Source organism: Ranitomeya imitator, chromosome 1 (assembly GCF_032444005.1).
Source record: "Ranitomeya imitator isolate aRanImi1 chromosome 1, aRanImi1.pri, whole genome shotgun sequence".
Taxonomy (NCBI): domain Eukaryota; kingdom Metazoa; phylum Chordata; class Amphibia; order Anura; family Dendrobatidae; genus Ranitomeya; species Ranitomeya imitator.
Window position 1 is genome coordinate 113,624,262 of NC_091282.1, and position 16,481 is coordinate 113,640,742.

The 16,481-nt window shown below is 43.9% G+C and overlaps 1 protein-coding gene across 1 annotated transcript in view; it reads left to right on the forward strand.

Annotated features, from left to right (window-relative positions):
* The window catches only part of ARSB (arylsulfatase B), a 261,824-nt gene that overhangs the window by 15,628 nt on the left and 229,715 nt on the right, over positions 1 to 16,481 (forward strand). Inside the window, exons 2-4 of the mRNA XM_069749896.1 lie at positions 1,248 to 1,434; positions 13,752 to 13,942; positions 16,175 to 16,382. Coding sequence (XP_069605997.1) covers positions 1,248 to 1,434; positions 13,752 to 13,942; positions 16,175 to 16,382 — 586 coding nt within the window. The remainder of the gene's footprint in view (positions 1 to 1,247; positions 1,435 to 13,751; positions 13,943 to 16,174; positions 16,383 to 16,481) is intronic.

Here is a 16,481-nt window from a genome sequence, read left to right on the forward strand (position 1 = left end):
GAAATTACCTGAACTCATGTGCCAACTCATGGAACATGAGGAGTAATATCAGCCCACTAGAGCAACCAGCAACAAGGAATCACATAACTGCAAGCTGGACTAAAACAAAAATAAAGCAAAACGTGGAACATGAAAATCAAAAACTTAGCTTGTCCTGAAGATAACAGAAGCGGGAAGCAGAGGTAACAAGACACACTGATTACATTGATCGCCGGCGAGGAAATGACAAGAAAGCCAGGTTAAATAGGAAACTCCCATATCCTGATAGAACAGGTGGACACCAGAGACCGCAGAGAACACAAGTCACCCAGTACCATCTGTAACCACCAGAGGGAGCCCAAAAACAGAATCCACAACACATACGTGCGGCACACTTGTGCCGCCCGTGTGCCCACTGGGTACCACACGCACCAAGCTCCCTCGTTGGCTGTCACTGCTTCCTGTTCTGGCCGCATCTTCTCCTGTATGCGGTCACGTGGGGCCGCCGATTACAGTATTGAATATGCGGCTCCACCCCTATGGGAGGTGGAGCCGCATATTCATTACTGTAAATGAGCGGCCCCACTATGTAGTGTTATTACGGTACCTGGATGCCACATTCAGTGGTAAAGCACCCGCTACTCTCATACTACTACTCTCATGCATCCGCTACTCCCTCACAGCACCGTAATAAAAAAAAACAAAATCGGTTGCCATACGGAGCTACAGTACAGCATCCAATCTCTATATACGTATACATTGCAGTCCTTTATCAGGAAACTGTAAATGGCCCTGCAACTGATTAATAACTGCTGTAAAAAATGGATTGTAAATGGATGACAAGTGAGAAATAAATTTTTTTCCCACTTTTCTGGATGAAAATCAGACCTTTTTGTTAATACGCTTGTGTGACCCCAGCGTATATCTTACTTTTTCACACAAAATCCACATAGAAACCACAGCATGGTGCATTCATAGTGTTGGCGGCCTCGGGCAATCTTCTCCTGAGCAGTGTGTGTATGGAAATCATGGGGGCGCTATATGCTGCTATCTGGTGAGATGACGACTCTGTTCTGCCCAGGTGTGCCACCGCGAAGTGGCCACATATGCCGTTGTATGTGAGGGTTCGCTATAAAGACTCCCTGATAAGTACCTAAAATGGGAAAATGTCGAGATTTCTTGTCATTTATGTCCTGGTGCATTGGCGGACAGGTCTTATTTCCTTCTGTATAACATATGGAGCACTAATGTGTTTCTCTCTTCCTAAGATTCACACAGGTCTGCAGCATCAGATAATATGGCCGTGTCAGCCCCATTGTCTTCCTCTGGATGAAAAGCTGCTGCCTCAGTTACTGAAGGAAGCCGGATATACCACCCACATGGTTGGAAAGTGGCACCTTGGCATCTATAAAACTGACTGCCTCCCAACCCGCCGGGGATTCGACACTTATTTTGGTAATATATATTTTCTTACTCTTAAAGGGATCCTGTCAGCAGGATTGTGCACAGTAACCTACAGTGTCAGGTCGGTGCCGTTATACTGATTAAAATGATACTTTGGTTGATGAAATCTGTCTTGTGGTTATTGTTTAATCTTTATTTTTAGTTTTGTGTTAATGATATGCTCGTGCCCCGGGGCGGCCTGTGGGGGTCTTCATGTGGTGCTCTGATTAGGTATTCATAATGCAGACTGCTGACCGGTCACTGATCCCTCACTGACATACTGAAGAAAAAAAATAAAGCCCTTCTGCAGGCTGGCGCCGGCTGTTGTGAATTCCGCTCTTGGGCTCCCTCCGGTGGTTTTAAGTGGTATGGCTGCTCCTTGGATTTAGCAGTCTGCAGCTGCTTCCACTGATTGTCTTTCTGCTCGGCTATTTTTGCCTGGCTCTTCCCTTCAGCCAGTGCCACTTGCCAATGGTTCCTGGTTGGATTCACATCTCTCTTGGATGTCCCTGTTATCCTGACCAGTTCAGCAAAGTTAAGTCCTTGCTTGCTCTTTTCTGTCCACAGGTTGTGGACTTATCCGTTCTGTGCTTTCTATGTTTTGTCCAGTTTTGTCAGTATGAATTAATTCAGTGAAGCTGGAAGCTCTGGGAAGCAGATTTACCCTCCACACCTTTAGTCAGGTGTGGAGATTTTTGTTAACTCTGTGTGGATTTTTTGTAGTTTTTTATACTGACCGCACAGTATTCCATCCTGTCCTATCTATCTAGCTAGACTGGCCTCCTGTGCTACATCCTGGTTTCATTCTGTGTATGTCTTTTCCCTCTCCACTCAGTCATTACTTGTGGGGGGCTATCTATCCTTTGGGGATTTTCTCTGAGGCAAGATAGTTTTCCTGTTTCTATCTTTAGGGGTAGTTAACTGGTTCATGCAGCTTTACATGAACACCCGAGCCTTACACTATGGCCGGTCCGAATAACTAAAGCAATTGTTACCATCCACCTCTCGTGTCTCCCCTTTTCCTCATAGTTTGTAAGCTTGCGAGCAGGACCCTCATTCCTCCTGGTATCTGTTTTGAACTGTATTTCTGTTATGCTGTAATGTCTATTGTCTGTACAAGTCCCCTCTATAATTTGTAAAGCGCTGCGGAATATGTTGGCGCTAGATAAATAAAAATTATTATTATTATTATTATTATTATTATTATTAGTTCTCAGGCTGTGACGAGGTGCCTAGGGAGTGTCAGGAGCATCCCACGGCTACTTCTAGTGTTGTGTTGAACTTAGGGACTGCGGTCAGTACAGGTACCACTTCCTTCAGAGCTCGTCCCATGTTGCTCCTAAACCACCAGTTCATAACAGCCGGCCATGGCACATTCTCTGCAGCATAATTGCATGCGTAATGTGCAGTTAATAACTGTGCTTTATGTTTTTCTGAGGAGTATAAAAAAAAAAACATTAAAGGGAACCTGTCACCCCGTTTTTTCAGATTGAGATAAAAATACTGTTAAATAGGGCCTGCGCTGTGCGTTACAATAGTGTATGTAGTGTACCCTGATTCCCCACCTATGCTGCGAAATACATTACCAAAGTTGCCGTTTTCGCCTGTCAATCAGGCTGGTCAGGTCAGGTGGGTGTGGTGACATCGCTGTTTCTTCCCCAGCTTTCCGTTGGTGGCGTAGTGGTGTGCGCATGTCCAAGTGCCGAATCCACTGTGCGCACGTGAAGAAACAGCGCGCGATCTGCGCTATTACCCTTGTCATCGGTGGGGGCGGCCATCTTCCTGGGGTTGCGCGTGCGCAGATGGAGTGCTCTGCTGAACGGGGCTTCAGGAAAATGGCCGCGGGATGCCGCGCGTGCGCAGATGGAGATCGGGGCGGCCATTTTCCTGAAGCCCCGTGCAGCAGAGCACTCCATCTGCGCACGCATGGCCGCCCCCACCGATGACAAGGGTAATAGCGCAGATCGCGCGCTGTTTCTTCACGTGCGCGCAGTGGATTCGGCACTTGGACATGCGCACACCACTACGCCACCAACGGAAAGCTGGGGAAGAAACAGCGATGTCACCACACCCACCTGACCTGACCAGCCTGATTGACAGGCGAAAACGGCGACTTTGGTAATGTATTTCGCAGCATAGGTGGGGAATCGGGGTACACTACATACACTATTGTAACACACAGCGCAGGCCCTATTTAACAGTATTTTTATCTCAATCTGAAAAAACGGGGTGACAGGTTCCCTTTAAAAGGTGCTACTGCGCTGGTGGGCGCCATATCGGTGTATATAGAGGTGATGCGATAGATGCTACTGTGCAGGCGCAGGCGGCACCATCTTGGAGGATTACACAACAACCACAAGAAACACACCCACCACCAAAACTATGGAGTAACCATGGAAGTCCAGACAATTGTATAATACAATAGATATTTATTTAATATTAGCAATAGTCATACAACAAATGAAGCTAAAACAATTTGATAGAATGTGTGAAAAAAAATGGATACAAACTAATGTTTTATAAAGATAATAAATAACTGTATATAATTATATTATTACATACATATATACATCCTTGGTGAAGATAAAGTGCTAAGTGACATAAATAATTCAATAGCAAGAAACCTCCTGTGCAGAAATCATAGTGCATAGTGCATCATACTGTGCAATAGATGGAGTTCCATACCTTACAGTGCCACCAGGTCCTAATAATGCACACACCCCGACGCGCGTTTCGGAACAATACTTTTTTCACTTTTCATATGGAGATTCCTAATATTCCTACTAGGAGCCTACCTATATGACCTAAACACAGCATAGGCCTATAGATATTATATCTTGGTCCACCACTTATAATATTTATCATAATTATGTTTCAATTATTTTAATTGTCCTGATATTTGCACATATTCTATCAAATTGTTTTAGCTTTATGTGTTGTATGACTATTGCTAATGTTAAATAAAGTAATATCTATTGTATTATACAATTGTCTGGACTTCCATGGTTACTCCATAGTTTTGGTGGTGGGTGTGTTTAAGTTCTTTAAGTGGTTACCACTTCTTTTTACAACACCAGGCACAATTATTATTAATATATAATCAATTTCACATTGATATACAACTATTATTTCCTGATTTGTTGCTATAATCTATAACAACAACCACAAGGCAGATTTCATTAACCAAGGTATCACTGTATTCAGTATAACGGCGCCGACGTTACTCAGCACAATCCTGCTGACAGGTTCCCTTTAAAGGGAACCTGTCACCCCGTTTTTTGAGATTGAGCTATAAATACTGTTAAATAGGGCCTGCGCTGTGCGTTACTATAGTGTATGTAGTGTACCCTGATTCCCCATGTATGCCGAGAAATACATTACCAAAGTCGGCGTTTTCGCCTGTCAATCAGGCTGGTCTGGTCAGGTGGGCGTGTTCACAGCGTTCTTTTCTTCCCCAGGTTTCCGTTGGTGGCGTAGTGGTGTGCGCATGTCCAAGGTCCGGATTCCCTGTGCCCACGTGAAGACACAGCGCGCGATCTGCGCTGTCATTCCTTTCATCGGTGCGGGCGGCCATCTTCCTGGGGCCGCGCGTGCGCAGATGTAGTGCTCTGCTGCACGGGGCTTCAGGAAAATGGCCGCGGGATGCCGCGCGTGCGCAGAAGAGATCGCGGCGGCCATTTTCCCAAAGCCGAGTTTGCATCTCCAGCCTGATTGACAGGCGAAAACGCCGACTTTGGTAATGTATTTCTCGGCATACATGGGGAATCAGGGTACACTACATACACCATAGTAACGCACAGCACAGGCCCTATTTAACAGTATTTATATCTCAATCTCAAAAAACGGGGTGACAGGTTCCCTTTAAGCTTTTAGGGTATGTGCACACGTGAGTAAAATTTCTGCACCATTTCTGCATCTCTTGGCAGGAAAAACACAGATAAAAAAAAAAACAATATTTGCCACATTTTTTTTATTTGAATGAAGTAAGTAGTGAAAAACGGAAAAAAAAGGAATTAATACACTGCAGATTATTTTCTGCACCAAATCTGCAAGTCACAAATAAGCGCCGTGTGCATGATACATCAAATTTCTCATTCACTTTGTTGGCAACAGGATTGCTTCAGGTTTATATAGAAACATACAAGGAAAAAAATGCACCAAACCTGCAACGTGTGCGTGTGCACACATCCTTACTGTAAAGAATGTCCATTCGTTATCATTCTGTGTCAGTGTGCATATAGAGAGGGCTGTCAATCACTGAATTAGACTGGACTCCTAAGTATTAAAAGAGCAGAGCATTAAATCAGTAAATTCCAAATTATGCTAAATCTTTTCCCACAAATTTATATATCAATCTGCTCAACTCCTCAAGCTGGTGACATATAAAAATGGCCTCAATGTGAAAGTGAAAAAGTAAATTCCTCTGGTTTAACTAAGGCTCATGCAGATGTCCTCATGGGCATACATGAGGCTGTTGAGTTCTGGTTGGAGACCCGCGGACAGTGTACGCATTACAGTCTGTGCTCGGAGCAAGCTTCACTGACATCTGCAGGAACTCGGACTTTGGTCTGCCACTGTCTCTTGAAATCAGGAATTCTTGACTACACCTTACAAATTTATGGTTGCAGTGTGAAGCTTGTTACATGTATTGTGACTGTCTCTAGTAGCCATAAACCAGGCTACGCTTTTGGTGAGTTTTTGATGTTGCAGATTTTCTGCACCCATTTTCTGACCTGGGACTTAATTCCCAGTGATGGGATAGTACGTCCTAGTTGATCGGCCGCGCTCACGGGGGAGCGCGGCCGATCTCCGCCGCGTGTCAGCTGATTATTACAGCTGACATCCGGCACTATGTGCCAGGAGCAGTCACGGACCGCTCCCGGCACATTAACCCCCGGCACAATGCGATCAAAGATGATCGCAGCATTCTGGCGGCACAGGGAAGCATCGTGCAGGGAGGGGGCTCCCTGCGTGCTTCCCTGAGACCCTCGGAGCGACACGATGTGATCTCCTACCTCCTCCTCCCTGCAGTCCCCGGATCCAAAATGGCCGCGGGGGGGGGGGCCTTCCGGGTCCTACAGGGAGGTGGCTTTCATGCGCCTGCTCAGAGCAGGCGTCGGGAAGCCTCCCTGCAGTGCCTGTCAGATCGCTGATCTGACACAGTGCACTGCAAAGTGTCAGATCAGCGATCTGTCACTAAACAGTGATGTCCCCCCCCACCCATGGGGCAATGTAAAACATTACATTGTACTGTAAATCAATTGCGGATCTGCAGCGTTTCTGCACCTCAAAAAACGCTGCGGATCCGCAGAGAATCCGCAACGTGTGCACATACCCTTAGGGTTAGGGTTGGGGCTAAAGTTAGGGTTGGGGCTAAAGTTATGGTTTGGATAACATTTACGGTTGGAATTAAGGTTGGGATTAGGGTTAGAGGTGTGTTGGGGTTACGGGTGTGGTTGGGATTAGGGCTAGGGGCATGTTCGGGTTAGGGGTAGTTAGGGTTATGGTTGGGATTAGGGTTAGGGGTGTGTTTGGATTAGGGTTTCAGTTAGAATTCGTGGGTTTCCACTGTTTAGGCACATCAGGGGCTCTCCAAATGCGACATGGCATCCGATCTCAATTCCAGCCAATTCTGCGTTGAAAAAGTAAGACAGTGCTCCTTCCCTTCCGAGCTCTCCCGTATGCCCAAACAGGGGTTTACCCCAACATATGGGGTATCAACGTACTCAGGACAAATAGGACAACAACTTTTGGGGTCCAATTTCTCCTGTTACCCTTGGGAAAATACAAAACTGGGGGCTAAAAAATAATTTTTGTGGGAAAATGTTTATTTTCACGGCTCTGTGTTATAAACTGTCGTGAAACACTTTGGGTTTCAAAGTTCTCACAACACATCTAGATATATTCCTTGGGGGGGGGGTCTAGTTTCCAATATGGGATCACTTGTGGGGATTTCTACTGTTAAGGTACATCAGGGGCTCTGTAAATGTAACGTGACGCCTGCAGACCAATCCATCTAAGTCTGCAGTCCAAACGGCGCTCCTTCCCTTCCGAGCTCTGCCATGCGTCCAAATGGTGGTTCCCCCCCCCACATGTGGGTATCAGCGTACTCAGGAAAAATTGGACAACAACTTTTGGGGTCCAATTTCTTCTGTTACCCTTGGTAAAATAAAACAAATTGGAGCTGAAATAACTTTTTTGTGAAAAAATAAAATGTTCTTTTTTTTTTTTTTAAACATTCCAAAAATTCCTGTGAAACACCTGAAGGGTTAATAAACGTCTTAAATGTGGTTTTAAGCACCTTTAGGCCGGCCTCACACTCAGCGTATAAAAATACGGTCCGTTATATACGGCCGTAATACGCAGCAAAGTCCCCAAAATAGTGGTCCGTGTGTCATCCGTAGGCAGGGTGTGTCAGCGTATTTTGCGCATGGCATCCTCCGTATGTAATCCGTGTGGCATCCGTACTGCGCGATTTTCTCTCAGGCTTGCAAAACCGACATACAATGGATCCATGGGCTCAAAAAAATCGTAAAAAGATATATAATGTGTGTGTGTGTGTATATGTATATGTATATGTATATATATATATATATATATATATATATATATATATATATATATATATATATATATATATATATATATATATATATATATATATATATATATATATATATAGTGGACTTTATTGCCTGAATGGCGTGGCGACGTTTCGGATACAAGATCCATTTTCAAGCCATGGCTTGAAAAAGGATCTTGTATCCGAAACGTTGCCACGCTATTCAGGCAATAAAGTCCACATTTTTCTTTATTTTTTGTGCTGCTTTGCTTTTTTCTTCATATCGCTTGAAGTCATTGGACTACTGACTGGGAAAGCTTTGCACTTTATCAGGTACTCTGTAGATGCTGTTCCAATTTTTGTATATATATATATATACATAAATATAAATCTATATTTCAGTGAGACACATATATATTAATATATCATACAGCGCTAGATAGCTTAAAAGCCGGTAATTCAATTGCCGGCTTTTCCTTTCTCCTTCTCAAACCCGTCATGATATGAGACGTGGTTTACATACAATACTAGCTATTAAATTAAAGGGTTAAATCGCGGAAAAAATTGGTGTCGGCTGCCGCGCAATTTTCTTCACCAGAATGGTAAAGCCAGTGACTGAGGGCAGATATTAATAGCCTGGAGAGGGTCCATGGTTATTGCCCCCCCCCCCCCCGGCTAAAAACATCTGCCCCCAGCCACCCCAGAAAAGGCACATCTGGAAGATAGCAAGGTGACATAAACCCTTCATTACCCCATATCCCACCGCTACACGGGAATGGGAAGAGAGTGGACAAGTGCCAGAATAGGCGCATCTTTCAGATGTGCCTTTTCTGGGGTGGCTGGGGGCAGATGTTTTTAGCCAGGGGGGGGGGCCAATAACCATGGACCCTCTCCAGGCTATTAATATCTGCCCTCAGTCACTGGCTTTACCATTCTGGCGGAGAAAATTGCGCGGGAGCCCACGCCAATTTTTTCCGCAATTTAACCCTTTAAATTAATAGAGCGATTTTTGCACATACTACTAACATTAGTAGTGTGGAATATGCAAAAAAAAAGGGAAATGAGATGGTTTACTGTATGTAAACCAGGTCTCATATCATGTCGGGTTTGGAAAGGAGATAGCTTAAAAGCCGGTAATTCAATTGCCGGCTTTTAAGCTATCTAGCGCTGTATGAAATATTAATATATATACATATGTGTCTCACTGAAAAAAAAAAAATATATATATATATATATTTTAATATATATATAACAATATATATATATAACAATATATAATATATATATACATATACACACACTGTATTTTCTGGCGTATAAGACTACTTTTTAACCCCTGAAAATCTTCTCAAAAGTCGGGTATCGTCTTATACGCCAGGTGTCGTCTTATAGGGCAGATGAGGAGTAATCTGCAGTCGCCGCATATTGTGGGGGGAGCGACCCCCAATGACAAGGTGAGGGGGCACCTCACCGGGAAGGTGTAAGTGAAGCAGAGGCAGAGAAGGAGACAATAGGATACAAGGGCGAGCCAGATGAGTGAAAGAGGAGTGTTTTTCTAGGCACAGCACCGCTCTCTCTCTTTTTTGCATACCCCTGGCATCCCAGACGCTGACAGTTTGCTTCACTTACACCTTCCTGGTGAGGAGCTCCCTCACCTCATCATCGGGACCACTCCCCCCCACTATATACGTCGACCGCAGATTGCTCCGCACCCACCCTATAAGACGACACCCGGCCTATAAGACAACCCCCGACTTTTGAGAAGATTTTATATTTTAACTGGAAAAGTTGGGGGTCGACTTATACGCCCAGTCGTCTTATACGCCAGAGAATACGGTATATATATATACACACACACACACACACACACACACACACACACACACACACACACACACACACACACACACACACATTTATTTTAGCTATTCTACTCTAACCTGTTAGTGTGATATTACTGTACACCGCACTGAATTGCCGGCTTTTCGCTAGAACACCGCTGCGTATTTCTCGCAAGTCACACTGTTGGTCCGTGTGTAATCCGTATTTTTCTGGCCCCCATAGACTTTCATTGTTGTATTTTTTGCGCAATACGGTGACAAACGCAGCATGCTGCGATTTTCTACGGCCGTAGAAGACCGTATAATACGGATCAGTAAAATACGGCTGATAGGAGCTGGCCCATAGAGAATCATTGTACCGTATGCAATCCGTATTTTCAGCACCTATCTTGCGTCCGTATAACACGCTAGTGTGAGGCCGGCCTTAGATGTGCAGTTTTTAGAATAGTGTCACACTTGGTTATTTTCTATCATATAGACCCCTCAAAATGACTTCAAATGTGATGTGGTCCCTAAAAAATAAAACGGTGGTGTAAAAATGAGAAATTGCTGGTCAACTTTTAACCCTTATAACTCCCTAACAAAAAAATTTTGGTTCCAAAATTGTGCTGATGTAAAGTAGACATGTGGGAAATGTTACTTATTAAGTATTTTGTGTGACATCTCTCTAAGATTTAACCCCTTACCGGCATCGGACGTACTATACCGTCCGATGCCGACTCCCCTGCTTTGATGCAGGGCTCCGCGGTGAGCCCGCACCAAAGTCGGGACATGTCAGCTGTTTTGAACAGCTGACATGTGCCCGTAAAAGGCGCGGGCAGAATCGCGATCTGCCCGCACCTATTAACTAGTTAAATGCCGCTGTCAAACGCAGACAGCGGCATTTAACTACCGCTTCCGGCCGGGCGGCCGGAAATGACGTCATCGCCGACCCCCGTCACATGATCGGGGGTCGGCGATGCTTGTGAATGGTAACCATAGAGGTCCTTGAGACCTCTATGGTTACTGATTGCCCGTCGCTGTGAGCGCCACCCTGTGGTCGGCGCTCACAGCACACGTGCAATTCTGCTACATAGCAGCGATCAGCAGATCGCTGCTATGTAGCAGAGCCGATCGTGCTATGCCTGCTTTTAGCCTCTCATGGAGGCTATTGAAGCATGGCAAAAGTAAAAAAAAAAAGTTTAAAAAAATGTGAAAAAAATAAAAAAAACATAAAAATTTAAATCACCCCCCTTTCGCCCCAATCAAAATAAATCAATAAAAAAAATATCAAATCTACGCATATTTGGTATCGCCGCGCTCAGAATCGCCCGATCTATCAATTAAAAAAAAGTATTAACCTGATCGCTAAACAGCGTAGCGGGAAAAAAATTCGAAACGCCAGAATTACGTTTTTTTGGTCGCCGCGACATTGCATTAAAATGCAATAACGGGCGATCAAAAGAACGTATCTGCACCGAAATGCTATCATTAAAAACGTCATCTCGGCACGCAAAAAATAAGCCCTCAACCGACCCCAGATCACGAAAAATGGAGACGCTACAAGTATCGGAAAATGGCGCAATTTTTTTTTTTTTTTTTTTAGCAAAGTTTGGAATTTTTTTTCACCACTTAGATAAAAAATAACCTAGTCATGTTTGGTGTCTATGAACTCGTAATGACCTGGAGAATCATAATGGCAGGTCAGTTTTAGCATTTAGTGAACCTAGCAAAAAAGCCAAACAAAAAACAAGTGTGGGATTGCACTTTTTTTGCAATTTCACCGCACTTGGAATTTTTTTCCCGTTTTCTAGTACACGACATGCTAAAACCAATGATGTCGTTCAAAAGTACAACTCGTCCCGCAAAAAATGAGCCCTCACATGGCCAAATTGACGGAAAAATAAAAAAGTTATGGCTCTGGGAAGGAAGGGAGCGAAAAACGAACACGGAAAAAGGAAAAATCCCCTGGTCATGAAGGGGTTAAGGGCATAAAAATTCAAGGTTGGAAAATTTCAAAATTTTCGAACAAATTTTCATTTTTTTTCACAAATAAACGCAGGTAATATCAAAGAAATGTTACCAATATCATGAAGTACAATATGTCATGAGAAAAAAGTGTCAGAATCATCAGGATCCGTTGAAGCGTTCCAGAGTTATAACCTCACTAGATGGTTGCCCGATTCTAACGCATCGGGTATTCTAGAATATGCATGTCCTCGTAGTATATTGCCCAGCGACGTAGTATATTGGCCAGTCACGTAGTATATTGCCCAGCCACGTAGTATATTGCCCAGTTACGTAGTATATTGCCCAGCGACGTAGTATATTGGCCAGTCACGTAGTATATTGCCCAGCCACGTAGTATATTGCCCAGTTACGTAGTATATTGCCCAGTGACGTAGTATACAGCACAGAGCCACGTAGTATATTGCCCAGCTTTGTAGTATATTGCCCAGCAACGTATGTCACAGGTTAAAAAATAAAAAATAAACATATTCACCTTCGGATCCTAGGGCCCCTTGTAGTTCTGTTGGCAGCTTCCGGTCCCAGAGTGTGATGACGTTGCGGTCACATGACCATGACGTCATGGCAGGTCCTTCTCGCGCAGGGCCTGTGATGACGTCGCTGTTACATGACCGTGACGCCATGGCAGGTCCTTCTGCCATACCATCGTTGCCACTGGAACTTGCCGCTTGCATGGAGCGGTTACCGGAGCGTAGCGAGGAGCGGGAAAGGCGGCGGAATGTGAGTATATGATGATTTTTTATTTTTTTAAATTATTTTTAACATTAGATGTTTTTACTATTGACGCTGCATAGGCAGCATCAATAGTAAGAACTTGGTCACACAAGGTTAATAGCGGCGGTAACTGAGTGAGTTACCCGTGGCATAACGCGGTCCGTTAACGCTGGCATTAACCCTGTGTGAGCGATGACTGTGGGGAGTATGGAGCAGGCGCCGGGCGCTGACTGAAGGGGAGTAGGGAGGGACTAATCGGACTGTGGCTGTCGCTGATTGGTCGCGGCAGCCATGACAGGCAGCTGGCGAGACCAATCAGCGACTTGGATTCCATGACAGACAGAGGCCGCGACCAATGAATATCCGTGACAGACCCAAGGACACACAGATAGAAAGACGGAAGTTACCCTTAGACAATTATATAGTAGATAAAGGGACAGTGGTCAGAATTGTAAAAATTGGCCCGGTCATTAACGTGCAAACCACCCTTGGGGGTAAAGGGGTTAATGCTCTGCTCTTTCAAATCCGTAAATTCCAAATTATGCTGAATCTTTTCCCACAAATTTATATAGCAATCTGCTCAACTCCTCAAGCTGGTGACATATAAAAATGGCCTCAATGAGACAGTAAAGATGTAAATTCCTCTGGTTTAACTAAGGCTCATGCAGACGTCCTCATGGGCATACATGAGGCTGTTGAGTTCTGGTTGGAGACCCGCGGACAGTGTGCGCATTACAGTCTGTGCTCGGAGCAAGCTTCACTGACATCTGCAGGAACTCGGACTTTGGTCTGCCACTGTCTCTTGAAATCAGGAATTCTTGACTACACCTTACAAATTTATGGTTGCAGTGTAAAGCTTGTTACATGTATCGTGACTGTCTCTAGTAGCCATAAACCAGGCTACGCTTTTGGTGAGTTTTTGACGTTGCAGATTTTTTGCATCCATTACATAAAATTAGAAGAAAAAGAGAACAGAACATGCCCACAGAATGGGAACACCCGTAACAGGTAAAAAACATACTTAATTATTATGGAGATACGTGCTTGACTCAAAGATGCCAAGACTATTTGTACCCATAACATACGGTCACTGACAAGTTTTAGATCTAACAAACTCTGAAAAATCATTTCCATAAAAGTCTCAATAGTCATCGCACATATATATTTTTTTTATAGATGTTTCTCATTTTGTATTTTCATTTCAGGATATCTTACCGGCGGAGAGGATTATTATAGCCATGAAAGATGTTATGAAATCAAGGGTATCAATAAGACCGTGTGTGCTCTTGATTTCCGAGATGGTGAAGCAGCAGCCAAAGGATATGAGAAGAAATATTCTACTCACGTATTTACAGAAAGAGCCGTGGATCTCATAGCTAATCACAAGCCGGACACGGTGAGTAACATGGGGGTAATGTGCACAGTTGTTGTATGTGGTTAAAGGGACCTCACAGAAGGACTATTGAAATCCAGAACAGGCCCCCGGTGCACCCTTGGCGTGGCTTAAGATGTAAGTGCACTTTCCATCTGGCTCCATCCTTCTTTGGCTGTATAAAGCCAGAGCTGTCAATCAAATAAAGGAGGGGGGGGTGGAGAATGAGGGAAATCGAGCAGATGGGAAGGTGCGCTTAAATGTTTGGCTTCACCAAGGCTGCACCAAGCTCCTGTAGTGGGTACAGACAGTCGTTCTGTGTTGATAGACTCCATTTAAGTCTGCGTCTCCTTTAAAGGAGCAGTTCTTATTTTCATATCCTTCCAGCTGCTGTTACTGAAGGCAGAGCAATCGCTTGTTCTTGCATGTGGTAACACAATTGTGGCTTTAGCATGAACGCTATCGCCGAAATATTACCACGTGTGTTGCAGATGCAACTTCTGCTGGCCATAATGCGCAGCTCACTGCTCAAGGTTCAGTGTATAAGGCCCCGTTCCCATGATGAGCTTTTGGGGAGTTTTTCATGTTGCAGATTTTCTGTACATGTTATGTAAATTGGGTTATTTGCATTTTTTATTGCGTCGTTGAGCGCATTTTTTTTACATGCATTTTTGATGCTGCGCACGAAAAACGTATGTGCATTTTATACTTGCGGTTTTTCCGCATCTAATGAATGTTTATAGGAAAAATCTCCACCTAAAACTCAGCGTACTCGCAAGAGAAATGGACATGTTGTGAATTTGAAACACGCAGCGCCGGGCAGTTTAATATTCGTCACCAAAAACTCATCATGGGCACACAACGTACGGAGTGAAAAAGTGAATGCACACCATCCTACCCCCCCTGTACTATTAGGTCCAATATTCATAGTGGTTAACGTCTTAAGGAGTTTTCCAGGTTGAACATTAATCTCAGCATTAGCTCACATTAATGTGTGACCTCAGATTGCCGAATCCTGACAGTGTGCAACATGCGCAAAGTCAGGGTGCCCCTCTGTGGTCAGCTCTAGTGGTCAAGGGACCACCTGTTGGCAACTTGAGTCCCAGACCAACATTTCTTACTATTTTGAGAGCAGTGCACATGGGTTCAACTGTGAAAATCGCGTAGTGAGTTATGTGACGACCGCTCAAGCTGGCAATAGAGGATCCTGACTGTGTGTATTGTGCACTGTCGGGGTTCGGCAATCTGCCGTCATCTAGCGTGACTGCAGAAATGTATGTTCAGCGTGGAAAACCCCTTTAATGTTTCTGACCACCTCTTCCCTTTTATAGTCGTTAAAGGAGTTGGCCCAAAAAGAAAAAGTTTATTTTAATCAATAGATCTTGGAATAATAATAATAATTTCCACAATTGGATGTGATTACATAAAATGTTTCTGTGCTGAGATAATCTTATACATGTGTACCTACTGTGTAATGGCTGTGTCTGACCGTACAGGGACATGGTCTGATCATACCACAGCTCCTGGGCAGGGGAGGAGAAAAAAAACAAACTATGCAGACATTACACCATAGGATCACAGATGATTCTTTTTTTTGAAGTAAAACATTGTTTAAAATCAGGCAGAGAAATGATTTACCTCACAAAAAGAATCCGCTGTGATCCTGTAATGTCTGTAGACTCTTGTGTCCTCCCCTGCCCAGTAGCTGTGGTACGATCAGGCCATGTCCCTGCACGGTCAGACACGGCCATTACACAGTACACAGAAGGGGCACAATTATAAGATTATCTCGGCACAGGAGCATTTTATTTAAAGGCATCCAATTGTGGAAATTATCATTATTCCAAGCTCTATTGGTTACAATGAACTTTCGTTCATAGGAAGACCCCTTTAAGTTAAAAGATACCATTCTGGCTCGCTGCAGATGCCACTAGGGGTACCTGAGGAGGGTCTGCATACTGCTTTATTATTGACAGCCATGTATGAATATCAGGAATGAGCAAATAATTTTGACCTGATTCACTAAGTTGCATATTTCATAGAATACAAGGAGAAAAAAAAATAGTTTTCCTTTTCGATTCTCTTAAAGTTACTGAAAATAAATCTGTTTTCATTAGCTCTGAATTTTGGACTTATTTAGATTAAAAAAACAGAGCAACATTCAAAGGTGGATATTTATTATAAGATAGATGCAAAAATAGTCTACCAATGCTAATCTGATGATGGTGTCTGAGTGATGGTCTCCTTGTCTTGCAGCCGCTGTTTCTTTACTTGCCTTATCAGGCCGTCCACGCGCCTCTTCAGGTCCCGCAGGAATATGTGGAACCTTACAGCTTCATCCAGGACCAGCACAGGCGCCATTATGCCGGGATGATGGCAGTGCTGGATGAGGCGGTAGGAAACGTCACTGCTGCTCTGAAGCAATATGGGTTTTGGGACAACACGGTTTTCATATTCTCGACAGGTAAATATCAAGTTTATGTAAAATGGACTTTGTTTTCTTTATGTATTTGCATGCAGGGGTGAGACACATGTTTGACACTGGTTTGCAGTCCTATGTAAC